The 21,129-nt window shown below is 36.2% G+C and overlaps 1 protein-coding gene across 1 annotated transcript; it reads right to left on the bottom strand.

Moving 5' to 3' along the window:
- Positions 1–19,203: 19,203 nt before the first annotated feature.
- On the bottom strand, positions 19,204–20,403 carry LOC113312952 (F-box/kelch-repeat protein At3g23880-like). Its single transcript, XM_026561683.1, has one exon. It carries the CDS (start codon positions 20,401–20,403, stop codon positions 19,204–19,206), a length of 1,200 nt encoding a protein of 399 aa, XP_026417468.1.
- Positions 20,404–21,129: the final 726 nt, after the last annotated feature.

The following is a 21,129-nucleotide window of genomic DNA, read 5'->3' as shown; positions in this document are numbered from 1 at the left end:
CTTTCCATGTCGCTGACAATCTTCGCAACGTCTTGATATTTGTTTTGCATCTTCATGCATGTATGGCCAATAATAACCTTGCATTTTTGCTCTATGTGCCAAAGATCTTCCTCCACTATGATTGCCAGTCTCCACTATGTAACATTTTCAGCACCTTTTCTCCTTCCTCTCGTGTCAAACATCTGAGTGATGGTCCACTAAAGGATTTTCGGTATATAGCAACCCATCTCTTAATTCATAATTCGTTGCTCGGCTTTTTAACTTGTGTGTTTCCAATCTATTTCTTGGTGTTTCTCCTTTCGCCAAATATGCATGAAGTTCCATTCTCCAGTCTGCGACATTGTTATTTGTTCTTCTTTTTCATTATCTATCATCACATCCACATCTTCCTCTTCTTTATTTATTGATGGTGACAGAAGTGTTTGTATTTTTATGCATCTCGCAGTTGGATCTGTCATCATGCTTGAGATGAAAGCAAAAGCGTCTGCGAGTCTATTATCCTTTCTTGAAATGTGCCTCCATTTTATCTTTGGGATTTTCGCTGATAATTCTTCAACCAGCTTCTTGTATTTCTTCAAGGATGGTTCATTTGTAGTATACTCTCCTTTTATTTGGCGAATAACTAGCTGCGAATCACTAGTGATCCTGGCATTTTCTAGTTTCATTTCTATTGCGAATTTTAAGCATGTATCACAGCTTCATATTCTGTTTCATTATTAGTGGATGCAAATTCCAATCTGAATGAAAAAGCCATCTTTATTCCTTCTGGCGAAATTAAAACAATTCCAACTCCATTTCCTTCTCCATTTGATGATCCATCTACCAATATTTCCCATCTATTTGGTTTTAATAAATCTTTTGGATCTCCATGTTCTTCTTCTACATCCATCATTTCTTCTACTGCTTCATCTTCTTCTAAAGGAAATTCTGCCAAGAAATCCGCAACAACTTGTGATTTTGGTGAAGACAAAATTTCATATTTAATATCAAAGTGGCCTACTTGTGCATTCCATCTCTCACCCTTCCTGATCTTTTAGAATTCTTCATCACTGATTCAATTGGTACTTTTGTTAATACCTTTATCTTGTGTGCTTGAAAGTATATGCGGAGCTTAAATGATGCATAAACTAATGCTAAGATTAATTTTCAATCTTTGAGTAATTCTTCTCAGCGGTATTAAAAGTTTTGCTAATGTAATAAATGGGTTTCTCCACTCCTGCGTCTACTCGCAATAACACAACACTTAATGCATGCGACGTTGTCGCAAGGTAAATCAATAATTCTTCTCCTGGTTCTGCCTTTTGTAAAATAGTTGTATTCATAAGATGTTCTTTGATTCCTTGAAAAGCCTTTTCACATTCATCACTCCATTTAAATTTTGCACCCTTCTTGAGTATATCGAAAAAATATTTGCATTTGTCTGATGATCGCGAAATGAATCTCCCCAGCGAAGCTAGAAGCCCATTCAACTTCTGTACATCTTTTATTGTTGCTGGTGTTGGCATGTCACGAACTGCTTGCACTTTTTCTGGATCAACCTGTATTCCTTCCTTTGATACAATGTAGCCTAAAATTTTCCCGATGCAACTCCAATAGTACACTTCTCAGGATTCAATTTAATGTTATACTGCCGCATTTGTTCAAAAATCTCCCTCAAGTCTTGTACATGGTCTTTAGCTTCTTTACTCTTTACTAACATGTCGTCCACGTATACTTCTAATGTTTTATGTATCCATTTTGCGAACACCTTCTCTACCATTCTTTGATATGTCGCTCCCGCATTTCGCAAACCAAATGGCATTTTCGTGTAACAATATAAACCTCTAGGGGCAAAAAAGCAGTATGTTCTTGATCTTCTTCAGCGAGAGGAATTTGGTTATACCCTTTGTACCCATCTAAAGATGATACCCTATCATTTCCCGCTGCAGATTCCACCATTTGAGGAATATCGGGTAACGGAAAACTATCTTTGGGGCAAGCTTTGTTCAAATCAGTGAAATCTATGCAAATCCTGATTCCCTTGTTTTTCTTTGGGACAATGACCATATTCGCTATCCATTCTGGGTATTTAGCTCTTATAATTCCTGCCTCAAGCATTTTCTGTAATTCTTCTTCTATTTGGGAATGGTAAGTTGTTGCAATTTTTCTTATTCTCTGTTTAAATGGTCTCACATTTTTGTTAATCTCCAATTTGTGGCAAGCAATTGATGGATCTATTCCTGGTATCTCATCCATGTTTCCTGCGAAAATATCTTTATATTCTCGCAACAAGTTGACAGTTCTTTCTTCTTCTTCTATATCCATTTTGGTTCCAATTCTCAACATTAGAGGCTCCTCTACAGTCCCAACATTTATTTCTTTTGTTGGTTCTGCGGCAGTGTAACTGGGTTTAGGTTCTCCCATTGGTGTTGGTTCTTTTATTGCTTTTATGGGTCTTCCCCTTCTTCCGAAATTTCGCTGGGTATTCCTTTGCCTTCTTTTTGCCCTTATCATATATACTCTAAATTCTTCTTCCTTCTTTGCTTCCTTTGCCAATTTTCTGCGAAATTGTTTCTTTTTTGCTTGTTCTTCATAATGTTTTACTTCAATTTGATGACATAATTTCGCATTGTCAACATCTCCTCTGATTTCACCTATTCCATTTGGAGTGGGGAATTTAATACATTGATGCAACGTTGATACCACACTTTTATCGCATGTATCCATGATCTTCCTAATAACATATTATATGGCGATTCCATATCCACCACACACAATGTTACATGTGTTTCGATTTCTCCAAGTGGAATTCGTACCACTATTTCTCCTTTAGGTTTTGTTGTGGATTTTCCAAAGCCGTGAACAAAATATGTTGAACTGGACATTTCTTTCTTTAAATCCCATTCCCCGGAATGCATGATAAAATATTATATCAACTGAACTTCCTGTATCGATTAAAGTTCTGTTCAACATCCATTCTCCTGTGGATTTTATTGTTGTCTCTTCCTTCTTTTTCGTGTAATAGGCACTGTGATGACCAACGGAGATGTATGGTTCAAATTTTCTTTTGGTATTTCTTCCGCCATGAATGCAATTTTTGCTTTTCCCATCTTTCAAGGGTGATTTTTTCTACCGCCATAACTTTCTTTCCTTCAAAATTTCGTTTATGTATTCTTCCTTTGATGTTTTCATGGAATTCATTAATCAAGCTTTTTGTTATCATATTACACTCCAATCTTTTGCCATTTTCATTAATTCTACTCATCTTTTTTCTAACTGATTCACTGATTTATTTAATCACTTTCTTGATTTGAATATTCTCAATCAACAATCTTCAACTTTCGATCTTCAATTCCCTGTTTCTAGCGCCATTATGTAGTTGCAGGAAATCCTACACTACACCACTCATATGATTTCATTGTTGATCAACTCATTTTTAGGTTTACACTCTTAATTTTATTGATTAATTTTTGAATATTCTTACAAGAAAGATAAAGAAGTCAAGAATGATCTCTGCTCTCAACTTTCTCTCTCATATTTACTTGTTTCTTACTCAAAAAAGATCTCCCTCTCCTTTACAACTCGAATGACTATTTATAAGGAAATACATAGTAGATGACAGCTAATCTGTCCTTTATTTTCGGATATGGTTTGCGACATTCTCGCAACCTTACAAATGTTAATTTCGCAAGCTCTCTAATTTTCGCAGGACTATCACATCTTTCTCGTGATCCTTGCTGACGTCGTTTCTGAAATTGTTCTGCGACGCTATTGTGTTGTACCATTGATAACTTCGCTGAGACACAATTGTTGCGAGATTCTGATCCTACAAACATTAACTCTTATCTTTTATTGTTCAAAGATATTCCTTAATAACTCAAGGAGATCCCGGTCCGAAATAAATTAAGAATCTTTTAATTAAGGTTGTTAGTTTTATATGCTTTAATTACCAGCAATTAAATGCATATCTCTAGAAAATAAAAATTAGTAATGTGCATTTACTGATTGGAGATTTTCTATTGAGAGATTTCGGAAATATTGGACAAAGCATTTCCAGGAATTATGAAAACTGATTTTGGGCATTTATTGCATATCTTAAGAATTTTCGGTTTTGGAAATTCCTTGGTGTCCAAACATCCTTGGTTTATATACCTAAGTTTGTATCTCTTGCAAACTATCCTAAGATCCAGACAAACTTCATCTTTTTGTTTTTTCTGGTGGAGCCGTCTATCCGGAGAGGAAAGTACCCTAATTAGGCGAAATCTCTTACGACTGCTTGTTTAAAGACTTATGTGGGATCAAGAAGCTCTACGAATACCGCTGGTGGGAAACCAGATAATTGCAGTTTATTAGTTTTCGATTGATTTGATTGATTAACGGTTGTTGAACTTTGATTGCACCTAGTTTGCTTATTCTTGAGAATCTTCTCTTCTGATATAAGATTCACTCAAACTAGATCGAAGTTTCGACGGGATCTTTAGAACTGTTTGTAGATCTAAAGGAATCTTGTGATAATCCGTTGTTAACAGACTCCGTTCTGTGTGTGATTGATCACAAGAGATTCAAGTGGTGTTGTGCAGGTTTAATTGAAGATTAAAGAAGATTTGAAGACGAAAAAGATTTCTTATTGGTTTCTCATATCTTTGTGTAGCACAAACCTTGATCGGCTGGGATCCAACTAGAATCGGATTTATTCTATTGATTAGTTGCGTGAGATCCGCATCGCGTTATAGTCTCTTGTTAGATTCTATATTGATTGATTGCAAATATAAAATCTGATACTTCTGTAGTTGTTGGATAGATTGATCTAACCATGCAAAGGAGTTTATTAGTTTAAATGGAAGATCCTTTGCATATGACTTGAGATATCTTTATCTTAAAGAATCAATAGAGTTGTTACCAAACAGATTTGTTGTTCCTTTATTGTTTGGAATACGATCCAAAGGATCCACTGCGTGCACTTATTAAATGTCAGAAGCGCATGGATACTGAAGAAACTAAGTGAACTAGGGTTGATTGCTTGGTATCAACTATATGAAGTTGGTTTATATTTTGTATAGCGGCTTAATTCTGAGAGTCTTCAGTTCTGGACTTGGTCTCGGGGTTTTTCTGCATTTGCAGTTTTCCTCGTTAACAAAATCTTGATGTGTCATTTACTTTTACTTTTCGAAATTATAATTGTTATTATTATAATTTAAAGTAAACTACACAAACGTTAACTTCGTATTACTTGATAGTGATCCTATAGAGTTTGGTTAAGTCCGAACCTATTATCAAGTAATCACTGTTTGATTGTTGTATTGTCTCTATCTCGTATCCATAGACGATCACACAAAGTGTGAATACCTATTTTTCGTATTGTCTCGACTTTGTACATAGATAATCACTTTCGGTAAGAGGACTTATAGGTGGATATTCTAAAGATTGTGGTGTATTTGGGTACCCTCGTTTTTTCAATTGGCATCAGACCATGCAAACACGAAAAGATCTAACAATCTGTGCTTGGTGCGATCCAACCTATCAGACTGGAATATAAGAATAGTTTTTATAGAACCTGAGAATGATTCAGGTAACATAAACCAAGGTGTCAAGATTTTTGAATTAACACTTGATGATGACATGTACGAGTCAATATCTGAAGATCATAATGATATCATCTCGAGAGATTCTACTAGACAAGTTAATCTTGTTAATGATGTAGAAACCGATGACGACTGGAAAATACGTCTACAAGAAGGGTTAGATGAAACTTTCGTTGATAATGACTCAGATTTTGAACGAGAAATAGAAGAGGATATCCCAGAATACTCTAAACTACTGGATCCTTAAAAAAATAAAAAACTAAGAACTTCGGATTTTCTTGGTGTCATGACTCTTCTTTGTCGTGAGAACAAGAAACTGAAGGGGGTTTTTCAAGGATGTTATATGGGTTACCGCACCAGTGATTCTGTTCTTAAAGATCGTACCTACGAGCTAAATTCTAAGAAATTAGAATGTGAAAATCTTCGAAGAGATCTCTTTTTTGTCGGAAAAGAAACTTGTTGAATCTGAAGCAAGGGTTAATTCTCAACAAAAGAGATTTGAAGAGAAAGAAGGTATGTATCTCTCACGAGAAAAACATCTTGAGGCTGATCTAGTTGGTGCTCTTGATAAAATCAAGACATTGGAAGAAGAAAATTTGTACTTGAAAAAGTCCAATGATAACACAAACAATTTATCCTCATTGTTAGAAGAAGGAAGATATCATGGTGATACACGAGGATTGGGATATAAGGAATCAAGTGCTTCCAACGATAACAATGAGATAAAAATTTCAAAGCTACAAATTCTTCTCAAAGGCTTCAACTGATGTCAAAGATGCTCCTATTTCTTGTAAAGTAGAAAAACCTGTTAAGCCTAAGAATTGTGTTCAACTAACATCAATCAAAGAGAGGACTTCTTCTAATGTCAAGAAACCAACAATGTTGAAGAAGAAGAAGAAGAAGAAGAATAAGAAAAACTCGTCGATCTCCAATGCAAGCGGATCCACAAAAAGGTAATATTAAAACTCAGACTTCGTATGTTACTAAGCATTGTTATTATTGTGGTAATAAAGGACACTTGCAATGGGGATGCAAAGTTAGTAAGATGCAAGATGCACTTTCTTTTGTATCAAACGAATTGGATAATATTGCTCCCCAAAGGAACTCGGATCGATATTGTCCAAAGTTTAGGCAAAAGAATGATAGTTCAAATTTTGCCTATCGCTCGACAAGGCCATCTCATAAAAGACCCGAATATAGAAACAGAGATGACTTTGTAAATGCTAAGACAAGATATGATGTTCCAAATTGGAGAAAAGTTGTTTTGCAAAGTATTCAAAAGGACAATCATCCTAATGGTATGAAGGAGAAAGCTGCTCATGCGAAACCGAACTCTAAATAGGTCTCAAAGTCCTCCATAGACAAGAAGGGACCAAAAGTTAGTCACAAGAGTGACTCTCAGCTGTTAATTGTTGGTAACAATAATTACAAGAGTTTTCTTGAAAGACTAAAGAGAGACATCATGTGTGAAATCTCTTGTACTAGTGAACGTTGTGATAATGACACTCTTCATCACAAGTCAAAGAAGATAAACAAGATATAGAATAAGAGAAATCAAACCAAGCAAAAGGTCAAGAATGATTCTGTCTTAGTCCCTTGTGACAAAGAAGACAAGTCTCAGATAAACACAACCTAGTTATGTTGGAATGTGCATGCTCACCTTTGTGCTCAATCTTATGAAGGGAGAGGAAGCACATAAAACTGAGCACATGATCTCTTTGTTATTATATGACTAATTGAAATCTTTAGGGATATTTTTCTCTTCTATACTCATTCCTTCTTTATCTATATTTGAGATTTTGATAGAAACGGTAATTTTGAGTTCATGGTGTTGATATCTACTGGCCATATATGTGCAGTTCTTGTTTTTACGGTTAAAACGAGCCAAGAATAACTAAATACAGACATTGTATGCAAAAGTTATGTCAAAAACAGTTTAGTGTTGTGACCCATCACAAGTAACTAGTGTAACCGGTCCTAGTGATTACTGTAACCGGTCCTAGTGATTGGTGTGATTGTTCCATACGCAGGAGTGTAAAACTGTTTTGCCCATAACTTCTTCGCCCGAACCCGGAATGACCTCATTCTTTTTGCGCTAGTTTCGTAATTCAATTTCCTACAAGATTGAGGTAATTGAAATACTTGATTTTCTGTTGAATAATTATGGTATATTGCATTTGAGTTTATGAGATAAACAATTGTGTTTCAATCTCATATATTGGCTCACTTCCTTATGATTAGTGACTTTTGAGTATAGCCGATCTTTGGATCATATCTTCGTGATTGATATATGAAAATAATAATAAAGTTGTGATGTTGTAGCTCATATGTAAGTCAGATATACTAATGTTTAGTATACATATGAGTACTCTAGATCTATGGGATGTCTGACTTTGGTTTTTGTTAGAGCATAGCTCGGTCGACCTCGCATACGTTGCTATCTCAAGCATGTTTGTCAATGTTAGTGATCAAAACTATGAGTCTTGATTTCTAGCCTACATAGCTAAGTCTCGGACTAGGATAGAAAAGTGTAGTTGAGCTCAAGGACTTCTTGGAGATTCATCATACAACGACGAAGATCTACTCAAGTAACCGTGGAACTTCATCAACAAAAAGGTATGTGGAGACTTGAACTTATCTATCACTCAAATGTCTATCTCTTCTATCTCATACTTCTTATGAGACAAAAGTTGTATGCTATATAGACTGGATCATACACATTTGATATTTCGAGCCGAGTATATCTCGCCTATCTATATCTCGAAATCATGTGTTGGTAAAGCGTTTCGCTTTGATCAAGTTTATCTTCACTTAGTGACGAAAGTCATGAAAAGTTTCAATTACTTTGAGAATTGCTCTGACGCGAAACGGTCTGTGAATAACGGCTACATAACTTCCTCTGAGAATGTCTCAGTGATTGGAATGAGAGTTTAGATTACATAACCATGTATTCTTTAATCCGAAGTTTTCGAACTTTGTTGATTGAGAGAAACCGGAGGAATTGGCTTTGTAAAGTCCGCGAACCCAGTCCGCGAACTGACTGAAGTTCTTGTACCGAGAATTTCTGCTGGGATTTTCCAAAAACTCGTTTGCGTGTATGTCCGCGAACTGGCGAAAGTATCTTTGCTGAGATTTTCTGCTGAGTTTGGAAAACTCCACCGGTTGTCTTAAGTCCGCGAACTTGTTTGTGATCTTAAGAGGTTATGATCTAAAGATATGCTCTGAACATGAAACTTAAATTACTAAGGAATGCTTTATGCAAATGGTGGCTATAAAGTTCATGAGTCGATTCAATCGAATCGAATCATTTTTGTTTCAATTGTGTCTTGTGTAGTTACGTAAGATCTCATAGCAATTGAACAACTCTTTAACTAGTTCATTTGAGTCAATTAAACTAGTTATGGTGAAGAAGAACAAGGTTAATATGAAATGCTCATATGGTTAACCTTTTGGGTTACTATGTTGAACCAACATACACGTACACGTTTGGGCATGGTTTTTACAAACCCAGTAAACATCTACCCAAGTGTGTATGACAAGCTAAGTTTTCGATCTAACGGTTGAGAAATATTAGCTTGAATCTAAATCAGGTTTTCATCTAATGGTGAATATGGATTGCTTTGTAACTAAGGCAAAACCCTGATTTGAAGGTTATATAAAGGAGACATTTAGCATTGTGCAAAACTAATCCCTACACGTCTGTGTGATACTAGTGCGCTCGCTAGAGTCGATTCTCCTTTAACCTTTGGTTTTCTTCTCTAAAACCATGTTAACGATTTAAAGACTTCATTGGGATTGTGAAGGCAGACCGATACTACTTTTATCGTAGTTGTGTGATCTGATCTTGCATATTCTATCGTACGAGTACAATCTTTGATTGGCTTGAGATCGTGATAGTTCTCCGATAGGCAAGATAAAGAAGTCACAAACATCTTCGTCTCACTGTTTGTGATTCCTCGACAAACCCCTGTGTAGTCAGGAAGGATTGTAGAGAGGTGATTGATTAATCTAGGATGTTCTTACGGAATATAAGACCGGATTATCAATTGGTTCATGTTCACCTTGATTTTATATCTTAAGACGGAACAAAAACCTAGGGTTTATCTGTGGGAGACATATTTATCCTTTGATAGACTTTTATGTGTGAGACAGATTTGTTTATTATCAAGTCTGCGATTTTGGGTTGCAGCAACTCTTGGTTGTGTGTGAGATTAGCTAAGGGAATCAAGTGCACAGTATCATACTGGGATCAGAGGCGTAGGAGTACAACTGTACCTTGGATCGGTGGAAGACTGATTGGGGTTCAACTATAGTCCAGTCCGAAGTTAGCTTGGAGTAGGCTAGTGTCTGTAGCGGCTTAATACAGTGTGTATTCAATCTGGACTAAGTCCCGGGGTTTTACTGTATTTGCGGTTTCCTTGTTAACAAAATTTCTGGTGTCTGTGTTATTTCTTTTCCGCATTATATTTTATATAATTGAAATAATACAGGTTGTGCGTTCGTGATCATCAGTTGGAAATCCAACCTTTGGTTGTTGATTGATATTTATTGATCCTTGGACATTGGTCTTTGGTACCGTCCAAGTTATTCCTTGTGTTTGATAAAGACTCGCTATTGATTTTAGCTTGAGTAAAAATCAAATAAAGAGAGATATATTAACTCCTTGAGATACTTTTATCTAGATTAAGTCTGACTGTCTAGTTGATTCTCTAGCAAAGTATTTCGGAGTTAGTCCATACAAATTGCTAAGCGAAATATTGGGTGGTGTTGTTAGACCCCCGTTTTCAATTGATATCAGAGCAGGCAAACACGTTTAAGACCTAAAAAGTCCGTGTTTGTAACGATCTAACTCTATGGACAGAGGTGCTATCTCTATTAACGTACCACCAGTCTTCGATGGCTCCAATTACTTATGGTGGAAAAATTTTATGCGAGCTTTTCTTCAATCGCGTGATTTTCAATCATGGTATATGTGGTTAATGGCTATGATGCTCCTGTTGTGGCAGTCGGTGATGTAAACATTCCCAAACCTATTAGTGAATACACCGCTGTTGAGATAACTGCTGCAAAGCACAATTCCGACGGTTTGAATGCTATCATACATGCCATTACCCCAAATCTTCAGCATCATGTGACAAACTGCACTAGATCTAAAGATGCTTGGGATATCTTAGAAACCGTATTTGAAGGAACTCTAGTGAAAAGGATGCTAGGCTTCAAAATCTTAATTCCGATTGGGATAACCTTCGAATGGCATATGAATAAACATTTGATGAGTTTAATCACAAAGTGTCTGAAATTGTTAATGCATCTTTTGCATTGGGTAAGACTATTCCTGAAAAGGACATTGTGATGAAAATTCTCAGGTCGCTGCCATCTAGATACGATTCTAAGAAGCATGCCATCGTTGAGGGGAATAACCTCGATAATCTTTCCAGAAACACCTTGGTTGGAAAGCTTAAGATCTTTTACCATGAGCATACATCCAAAGTCGGTAAGGATGTTGCCTTTAAAGCACAGAAGAACACTAAATTACTGGTCAAAGGTAAGAGTGTTCATGTCTCTGAGGATGATCAGTCTGCGGATGATTTTTCGGATGAAGATCTTGACAAATCAGTCTCCTTGATCACAAGACAGTTTAGGGATCTTCTTTTGAAGAGAAGTAAACGGTTTTCAAGAGACAAACCTAAGTCATCAGACAAACTTCACGGTCGCGTACCTCCTAAAAACAGGGATGCTGATGAGGCTGATGACGAGGACATGCCTCAGTGCTTTAAGTGTAAGGGTTTTGGCCATTTTGCTAACGAATGCCCAAATCGTAGAAAATACACTGGGAACAAAGTTCTAGCTGTAACACTTGATGAAATGTCTGAAACCTATGATTCCGATGAAGATAGGAAATCAAGTGTAGGACTTATTTGTGAAAACATCGATTTTGATACTTGTAGCAATACATATATCAACCTCAACGGGTTCGGAGAAGAGGGAAACCCAATCAAGCTGGAAGATTCTTGAAACCGATAACTGGAAACCCTGTCAATGATGTTTCAGGATCAACTGTATGTCTGTCTGCTTGCACATCTCAGATGCCTGCATACTATCCAAGTTTGACGTGCTTGTTTTGTTCGACGAAGGGACACGAACTATCAAGGTGTTACAAATACAAGCACCAAATGAGGCACGCCATCAAACTTCAACGAAGAGCAAATCGATTAGCAAGGAAGCTGAAACTTGCTCAGAAGACCGCCGAGGTATGTAGGATCTTATCTTCGTCTAAGAAGTTGGTTTCCAAGGATAGAATAAAACCATTTGAAAAGAAAATATGGTCAAATGGTTTTGATAGACAAAGATCATAGGATTCCTCCCATGTGGAAAAACATGGACAAATCGTTGTTCATCGCAACACAACTTGATTGTGTTGTTGGGAAAATCTTGTCTCATGTGCCTGTTCGAAAAGAGACAAGATTGAGTGCTGATCCAGGCTTCCGAAGAGTTTTTCCTTCTTTTTTTAGTTTTGTTATTTTGTCTATCAAATAAAAGAAAGGGTTATTATCGACAATTCTACTTTTTATAGGGTTTTAGAGTTGGGCGTATACGAACCTGTCAATAGGTTTCGAACCCTACATTCTTTTTTCCTCTTGACATCCTATATAAGACTGCTTGTTGAGTTAAGTGATTCAATCACACAAATCCAGTTGTTTATAACTGTTCTCAAAGCACTATGTCGTCAGATGGAAAGGATGTCAACATGATTGTTAAGTCTTCAATCAAGGAAAAAGAAAAATCTCATGTCTCTAAGTCCCTGAAAAGAAAAAGAAGGAATCAAGAAAACCCAGGGATGTTCCTTCTAACTCTCAGAAGTTTTCCGATGTTCTTGATGAGTTAAAGGAAATAAGAAGGGAGATTTATGAAATAAAGACGTTCGTGTCTAAATCTTTGGAAATTCATAGGACCCCAATTCGACCTCTTCAGCTAAGACAGTTCGTGGGTATTGACACTTATCTCCGTGAACCTTATGTCCCGATGGTTGTCGATAACAAGGAGTTCGGGAATGATAAAGAATTTCTCAAAGGAATTTTTGCCTAGTATATCTTATTTTTGGATTAGTTGGAAGAATAACTAGTGCTTTCAATAGCGATGATTGCGACTACACATAGCTATTTTTGTTTTCATCTTCTTATGTTATTTTTTAGGTTTGTTGGTTTTTAAATTCTAAAAATATTTGGAGGATGATGTTATTGCAGTATTGATCGTTATGATTTTGTGATATTGCAATTTTATTATGGGATATGTATTGTTTGCGTCCGTGAACTTGAAGGTCCCATATGCTGTCAAAAGTAAAGTCGTTCATGAATTGGTATTCGTATTAATGAAAGGACGAATGGACTTTTGACAATTACAAAAGTTATGCCTATGTAGTCATGTATTTGATGGAAAATAGGATAAAATCTTTTGTTTGACAAGGATAAAGTATATTATGTCGTTATGATGGAAAATAGAATAGATCCTTGTATGTTATCCACGGTATTGATCTTCATTGATCCATTTTGTTATGTTTTACCGTGAAGGCTCCATTGTGTGTCTTATGTTGAGCACGATACAACTAAGTCGATTATTCTTATTGGCTTTGTTGGTTGTTCCATAAGATGCTATATGTTGAGCATTATGAACTAAATTAATCATCTTGGTTGGTTATTTAGTTATTTGCTCCGAAAGTCTTCTTTTGTCGAGCAAATATTTTGACAATTAAATTGATTACTTTTGTGATTAGTTTGGTTGTTTGTATTCCAATTAGATTAATTATAAGTTCTCTTGTAATTAGTCTAGTTGAGTTTTCATATATTCCACAAGTTCTTGTGTTGAGTATATGAACGGCTATACTAATCATGTTCTATTGGTTGATGTATTCGTATATTCCGTAAGGTTTTTCCTTATGTTGAGTATGTGAACGATTAAGTTAATCGTCTCCGTATGATTACCTTAGTCGTAGCCGTAAGTTTACTTATGTTGAGTACCTTCAATTAAATTGATCACTTTTGTGGTTTGATTTAGTTCCGTATTCCAATTAAATTAATCATGGGTTTTCTTGTGATTAATTTGGTTGAGTTTTGGATATAGAAAATAATTTCTATGGTTTTTGGTGTCCAATTTAAAATCCCTTCTTTTCCTTCGAAATTAAGGTCTCTCTTGTTGTTCTTCCGGGAATGACATCAAATGGGGGAGAGTTCTTTTGAACTTGTGCTTAACGGTAATATCTTGCGGGGTGTGCAGCTGCGGAATTTTATAGGGGTTATCTTGTATCTTAAAACTCCTTGATGAATGCATTTAGCTTCGGCTTTATGATTGCATCTAAATTAAGTTGGTATGTATTTTTCTTTTAGTCTATGAAATGCCTCTTGTGGAAATTTCATTATGATCCCGTTCTTGTACCTTTGCCAATTTTATTGACAAAAAGGGGGACAAATATTGTAGTTCACACTACAAATACATATGGTTTTTGGATCACTGTGTAAGGGGGAGTGGTTTCCATGATCGAGATGGAGTATTGACTAAGGGGGAGTGATACATATCACCATAGTATTATTGTTAAAGTCGTGATACAATTGGACTTTGATGTTACATAATAATACTATGCCACTGTATAATAATGATCGAGAATCTCGATTTCTCTCATTGTTATAGCTACGGATCTTCAACAACGTTGATGCTAAACTTACAACCTTTTGGATCATTGGAGTACTTGGAAGGACGAAGATTTCAGGGAACGTTGAAGATTAGACTATGGAATAGGAGTCACTAAAGATTATCTTTTTTGTATTCCATATGTAGTAATAGTTTTGTCACTAAAATTGACAAAGGGGGAGATTGTTAGAGCATAGCTCGGTCGACCTCGCATGCGTTGCTATCTCAAGCATGTTTGTCAATGTTAGTGATCAAAACTATGAGTCTTGATTTCTAGCCTACATAGCTAAGTCTCGGACTAGGATAGAAAAGTGTAGTTGAGCTCAAGGACTTCATGGCGATTCATCATACAACGACGAAGATCTACTCAAGGAACCTTGGAACTTCATCAACAAAAAGGTATGTGGAGACTTGAACTTATCTACCACTCAAAGTTCTATCTCTTCTATCTCATACTTCTTATGAGACAAAATTTGTATGCTATATAGACTGGATCATACACTTTTGAAATTTCGAGCCGAGTATATCTCGCCTATCTATATCTCGAAATCATGTGTTGGTAAAGCGTTTCGCTTTGATCAAGTTTATCTTCACCTAGTGACGAAAGTCATGAAAAGTTTCAATTACTTTGAGAATTGCTCTGACGCGAAACGGTCTGTGAATAACGACTATATAACGTCCTCTGAGAATGTCTCAATGATTGGAATGAGAGTTTAGATTACATAACCATATATTCCTTAATCCGAAGTTTTCGAACTTTGTTGATTGAGAGAAACCGGAGGAATTGGCTTTGCCAAGTCCGCGAACCCAGTCCACGAACTGACGAAAGTTCTTGTACCGAGAATTTCTGCTGGGATTTTCCAAAAACTCGTTTGCGTGTAAGTCCGCGAACTGGCGAAAGTCTTTTTGCCGAGATTTTCTGCTGAGTTTGGAAAACTCCACCGGTTGTCTTAAGTCCGCGAACTTGTTTGTAATCTTAAGATGTTATGATCTAAATATGTGCTCTGAACATGAAACTTAAATTACTAAGGAATGCTTTATGCAAACCGTGGCTATAAAGTTCATGAGCCGATTCAATCGAATCGAATCATCTTTGTTTCAATTGTGTCTTGTGTAGTTACATAGGATCTCATAGCAATTGAACAACTCTTTAACTAGTTCATGTGAGTCAATTGAACTAGTTATGGTGAAGAAGAACAAGGTTAATATGAAATGCTCATATGGTTAACCTTTTGGGTTACTATGTTGAACCGACATACACGTACACGTTTGGACATGGTTTTCACAAACCCAGTAAACGTCTAACCAAGTGTGTGTGACAAGCTAAGTTTTCGATCTAACGGTTGAGAAATATTATCTTGAATCTAAATCAGGTTTTCATCTAACGGTGAATATGGATTTCTTTGTAACTAAGGCAAAACCCTGATTTGAAGGCTATATAAAGGAGACATCTAGCATTGTGCAAAACTAATCCCTACACGTCTGTGTGATACTAGTGCGCTCGCTAGAGTCGATTCTCCTTTAACCTTTGGTTTTCTTCTCTAAAACCAGGTTAACGACTTAAAGACTTCATTGGGATTGTGAAGCCAGACCGATACTACTTTTATCGTAGTTGTGTGATCTGATCTTGCATCTTCTATCGTACGAATACAATCTTTGATTGGCTTGAGATCTTGAGAGTTCTCCGATAGGAAAGATAAAGAAGTCACAAACATCTTCGTCTCACTGTTTGTGATTCCTCGACAAACCGCCTGTGTAGTCAGGAAGGATTGTAGAGAGGTGATTGATTAATCTAGGCTGTTCTTCGGGAATATAAGACCGTATTATCAATTGGTTCATGTTCTCCTTAATTTTATATCTTAAGACGGAACAAAAACCTAAGGTTTATTTGTGGGAGACAGATTTATCCTTTGATAGACTTTTTTGTGCGAGACAGATTTTTTATTATCAAGTCCGCGATTTTGGGTTGCAGCTCTTGGTTGTGGGTGAGATCAGCTAAGGGATTCAAGTGCGCAGTATCCTGCTGGGATCAGAGGCGTAGGAGTACAAATGTACCTTGGATCGGTGGGAGACTGATTGGGGTTCAACTATAGTCAAGTCCGAAGTTAGCTTGGAGCAGGCTAGTGTCTGTAGCGGCTTAATACAGTGTGTATTCAATGTGGACTAGGTCCCGGGGTTTTTCTGCATTTGCGGTTTCCTCATTAACAAAATTTCCGGTGTCTGTGTTATTTTATTTCCGCATTATATTTTATATAATTGAAATAATACAGGTTGTGCGTTCGTGATCATCAATTGGAAATCCAACCTTTGATTGTTGATTGATATTTATTGATCCTTGGACATTGGTCTTTGGTACCGTCCAAGTTATTCCTTGTATTTGATAAAGACTCGCTATTGATTTTATCTTGAGTAAATATCAAATCAAGAGAGAGATATTAACTCCTTGAGATACTTTTATCTAGATTGAGTCTGACTGTCTAGTTGATTCTCTAGCAAAGTATTTCGGAGTTAGTCCATACAGATTGCTAAGCGAAATATTGGGTGGTGGTGTTAGACCCCCGCTTTTTCAGTTTTCATAACCTTAATATTCGATCTCATATGATGAAAACCCTTATGGTTTGTGTGACTTTTTGATTTAGCGAGATTAAGTTCTAGCCCATGTTGGTAAGCTTTATCGAAGGATCATAAGGTGTTCCGATTGAAACTCATATGTAAAAAGTCTAAAATGTGTTGAATCAATATGTGTTTACATGAGTTATGTTTAGCATAAACATACAGTAGAACCTCTCTATATTAATACTCTTGGGCATCCACAAATTATTAATATAGGGAGTTTATTAATATAGAGAGGTACCCGTAGAAAATGTAAAAATTTAAGTTCATTGTATGTGAAATGTATTTTTAGTTGTATTTAGATGATATATATACATTTTTATAGTTCCAATATACAAGGGCATGTATATATCTTGGAATTTGTAGTTCCAAGAAGTTTTAAACATGCTTGACAAGTTGGAAATGTTTTGGCTTCAACAAGAAGGTGTCTATGTTGATGAGATATTACGCATCCGCAAGTTAAAAGATATTGTAGTAATCAAAAAAATACTTCTTTTTCTCAAACAAGTATAGATAAGTATTTTTTATAATCAAATATTTAATGTAACTAGATATATATTTTTTAAATATAATATTGATTAATATTATTTGGAGGTAAATTCTTTAAGACAGAACTAGAAAAAATGATTAATATTAAACTGGAGAGGTTATTACTATTTCTAACTGGCCCAAGCTGGGACCATAAAATTTTATTAATATGTAGAGGTTATTAATATATGGAGGTTCTACTGTATGTGTTTCGGGTTTTCAACTTTTGCTATTGGCGCGCATTAGTTAAAACCGATTCAACCTTTCTCTGGTAAAGGTTATTCTTTGTTGTTGTTCTTTTGTTTGGGAGAGAATGACAACATACTGGGGGAGAGTTCTAACTTGAACTTGCGCTTAATGATATATCTTTCTGGGGAGAAGAGGATGTGGAATCTGAGGTAACGAATTTGTTAGTTATTCGTTTTCCTGTTTAAGAAAAGCCTGCTTATATCGCATATATTTTGCTTTTGCATAACAAAATTTCGGTACATTTGATATTTAGTAAGTGTAGTGGAATGCTGGAGACATCCGTCCCATGGTGATGAATACATAAGGTCCACTAGGAAGATGTCGTTTCTTCCTCTTTGGAAATCCGACCTTTGTTTGTTGATTGAAATTGATTGATCCTTGAACATTGGTCTTTGGTAGCGCTCAAGTGATTTCTCTTGTATTGAATTAGACTCGCAGATTTCTATTTGCTTGAGTAAGAATTGAATCGAGAAAGAGAGATATAACTCTTTGATATACTTTATTAAGATTGAGTCTAATTGATTCTCTTTAAAATATATTGGAGTTTGTCCATACAGATTGCCAAGTGAAATATTGGGTGAGGTTGTTAGACCCCCGCTTTTTCACATACTCTGTGGATATATTTTTTTAAGAGAAAAATGATGCATTGGTTTCATAGTGTAACCGCACTGGTGAGGGCACACGTCATACTTTGTGGATATATTTTTTTTAAATGCGTAATGATGCATTGGTTTTGCAAGGTAACCTCACTTTATTCTCTCAGTGGACGCACCAATATCTGGTGAGAGCACACATCATCATCATTTTGTAGCCTTCTCCGTGGACTTTTGTGAAGCAACAACTCTGTAAAAGACAGTTGGCACTTCTTGAATGGCACATACGTTTTTGAGTGACTGAAATCACCTATGTGAGTGGATGTTCCAATAGACTCTCAAATTTCCAATCTTGAATCTCAGTTGTCTGAGCTGACTGGAATTAATAGTAATCAAAATTTAGATAGAGTGAATGAGTTGACTAGAAACTTGAAATATTGGTACGATATAGAAGTGGGTTTGTGGAGGCAAAGAGGTTAGGTTGATGTTATGCTTTTACATGACATGAATAATGCTTATTTTCACCAAAAAGCAAACTTTATGAGACAAAGAATCCAGATTGAAGGATAACATAGGGATATGGCTAGATGATAGGAAGGATATTGAAGATGAAAATCATAGACATTTTAGTAGCGCGAGTAGGTCATTTCATCCTCCTTGTTCTATACTTTTCTTGGTAACATAAATGCTAGTATCTCTGAGCAGGATAATAACATGTTTTGGCAGTAAAAATTTGATTGATCAAATTCCCCCTTCTCTATTCCTTGGTTCAGATGAGATTTCAAAGGAATCAAAATGACGCAGAACCTTATTATAAACGCAACACAAGAAATTAGAGAAATGATCCTAATTAAACTCAAGTACAAACTCATCTATCGAGGAAAAACTAAGAATGTATTAGACGAAATGCAGTAATCTTAGTAAAACGCAGAAAAAGAGAGGCCGATCTTCACTTTTTATAGACATACACTCTTCAATTAATTTACAAGCTTTCTTCTCTTGTGATCATGTTTTAACAATGGTTCTTGTTCAACTTGCTCATCTCCCAAATAATGACGAATACCAACAACTGAACTCTGCTTAGGACGTACGGAAAACAAACTCTCCTCATAAGTATAGGCAAAGAACCATTCCGGATCACTGTCATGGGTCTTTAGAATTTTCGCCCTTTTACTCTTCGGGTTATAACAAACTAAAACATTGCTACATGTATTCTGTGATCGAACACTTAACAGAATTTGCTCTCCATTTAGTAGATAATCTATCGGCCTGAAATAGACAAAATTTATTGTTCGTTGAGGAACGGTGAATCGTTTAGTCCAAGATTCTCTCACTCCATACTCCTCCATAACCCACACATCGCCACGATCCCCTGAAAGGATACATATGACGCAAAGCAACCCTCCCAACACGTCCACATATTTATGATAGCGGTTGTCGTCGAAAAAATTATTCGTTATTGGCCCTGGGATTTCACGAATTACCTCATCACCGAGATCAAAAGAAACGAGAACCTTTGAGTCATCTGTTAACCAATGAAGAGCTCCGTTAAAGTATAACGATATTGGTCGTGCTCGACAAGCAAGTGTATACGGCATGTTATAAGGAGTAGTACTCCACGAGTTTGATGCTAATGAATAGACCATGATTTGAGAGCCACGACGTTCATCCATAAAGCTTTCAAAACTCACCAACTTGTAATCCAGAGTCTTGAGATCATAACTGAATCCAAACCTACACCATGAAGATGGCGTTTCGGTTTGTTGCACCTTCGATACAATCCTGTAGTCTTTAGTAGATGGATACCAAAAGCAAATAAGATCGAACCTAGGACGTATGCAAACTAAGCCATTATAAGAACCTAAAATACCAAGATTATCATCAGATTCTCGATACTTTTCATTGTAGAACGGGTAATCGACTATCTTAACAACCTCGGATACTTTTCCTGAATCATAAACATCTATAGAATAGAGGTCATTTCTCTTACCAGCAATAATCTTAATCAGATTGCTTTTCTTCTGGATATTGATACGATCATAATGCAACTTGCGAAATTGTATGTCATCAAATAGGTCAAGCCATGATTTGCATACACACTTAAATCTTGAGATGGATGTCACAGGTAACCTCGTAAGGATATCAATAATCATATCTTGTGGGAGTGTCGACGACATTGATTGATTGTTCTCTTCTCTTCCGTTTTTTTTTTGCTTTGTCTTATGTGTCTGTAAAGCTAATGAGAACCTGAGGACAAATATCTCTTATATACTATACTAGCCGAGTCTCATGCCTACTCTGACTCCAAACTTTTAGCCGAGTCCCATGCCTACTCTGACTCCAAACTTTAAGGAAGTTTCCGCATGTGGGTACCGTATGCATGAGCCGGTTCATTTTATAAATTTACAAGGAATACAAAACAAAGTTCGATAGGCTAGGGAAAATTGGGAAAATGCCCCAATATGACCTACAATGTTGAAAATCTACCCCAACGTTAAAAATTGTTGGAAAAATCGATGTCAAAAAAAACGATTAATCATCTGAGTTCACACCGCAGAAAAATACATAAATACCCATCTTCGCTAAGATTATTCCATATATACAAATCATCCGATGGACTAATGTTGACTTTAGGCACGTGAATAGCATGTGACAACGTAACAAAAATACCATTTCAACCCTCACTATTTTCTTAACATTTATGGTCAGATGTGTCACCATAAAAGTGGAATTGTTGTTGTCAGGGTGAACATTTCAGATTTTTGCTAAACCCACGCCTCATGTAACTGAGCTTGTTAAGCTTGGCCAGTTTCAAGTGAAGATTTTAGCATGCTTGATTAATTGACGCATTTTAAGCTTCAGTTTCTAAAAAAAAAATCATTACGTGAGAAAATTCTCACCTC

This window comes from Papaver somniferum, chromosome 9, assembly GCF_003573695.1.
Source record: "Papaver somniferum cultivar HN1 chromosome 9, ASM357369v1, whole genome shotgun sequence".
Lineage (NCBI taxonomy): Eukaryota > Viridiplantae > Streptophyta > Magnoliopsida > Ranunculales > Papaveraceae > Papaver > Papaver somniferum.
Note: the sequence above shows the minus strand (reverse complement) of the source record. Positions and strands in the feature narration are given on the sequence as shown.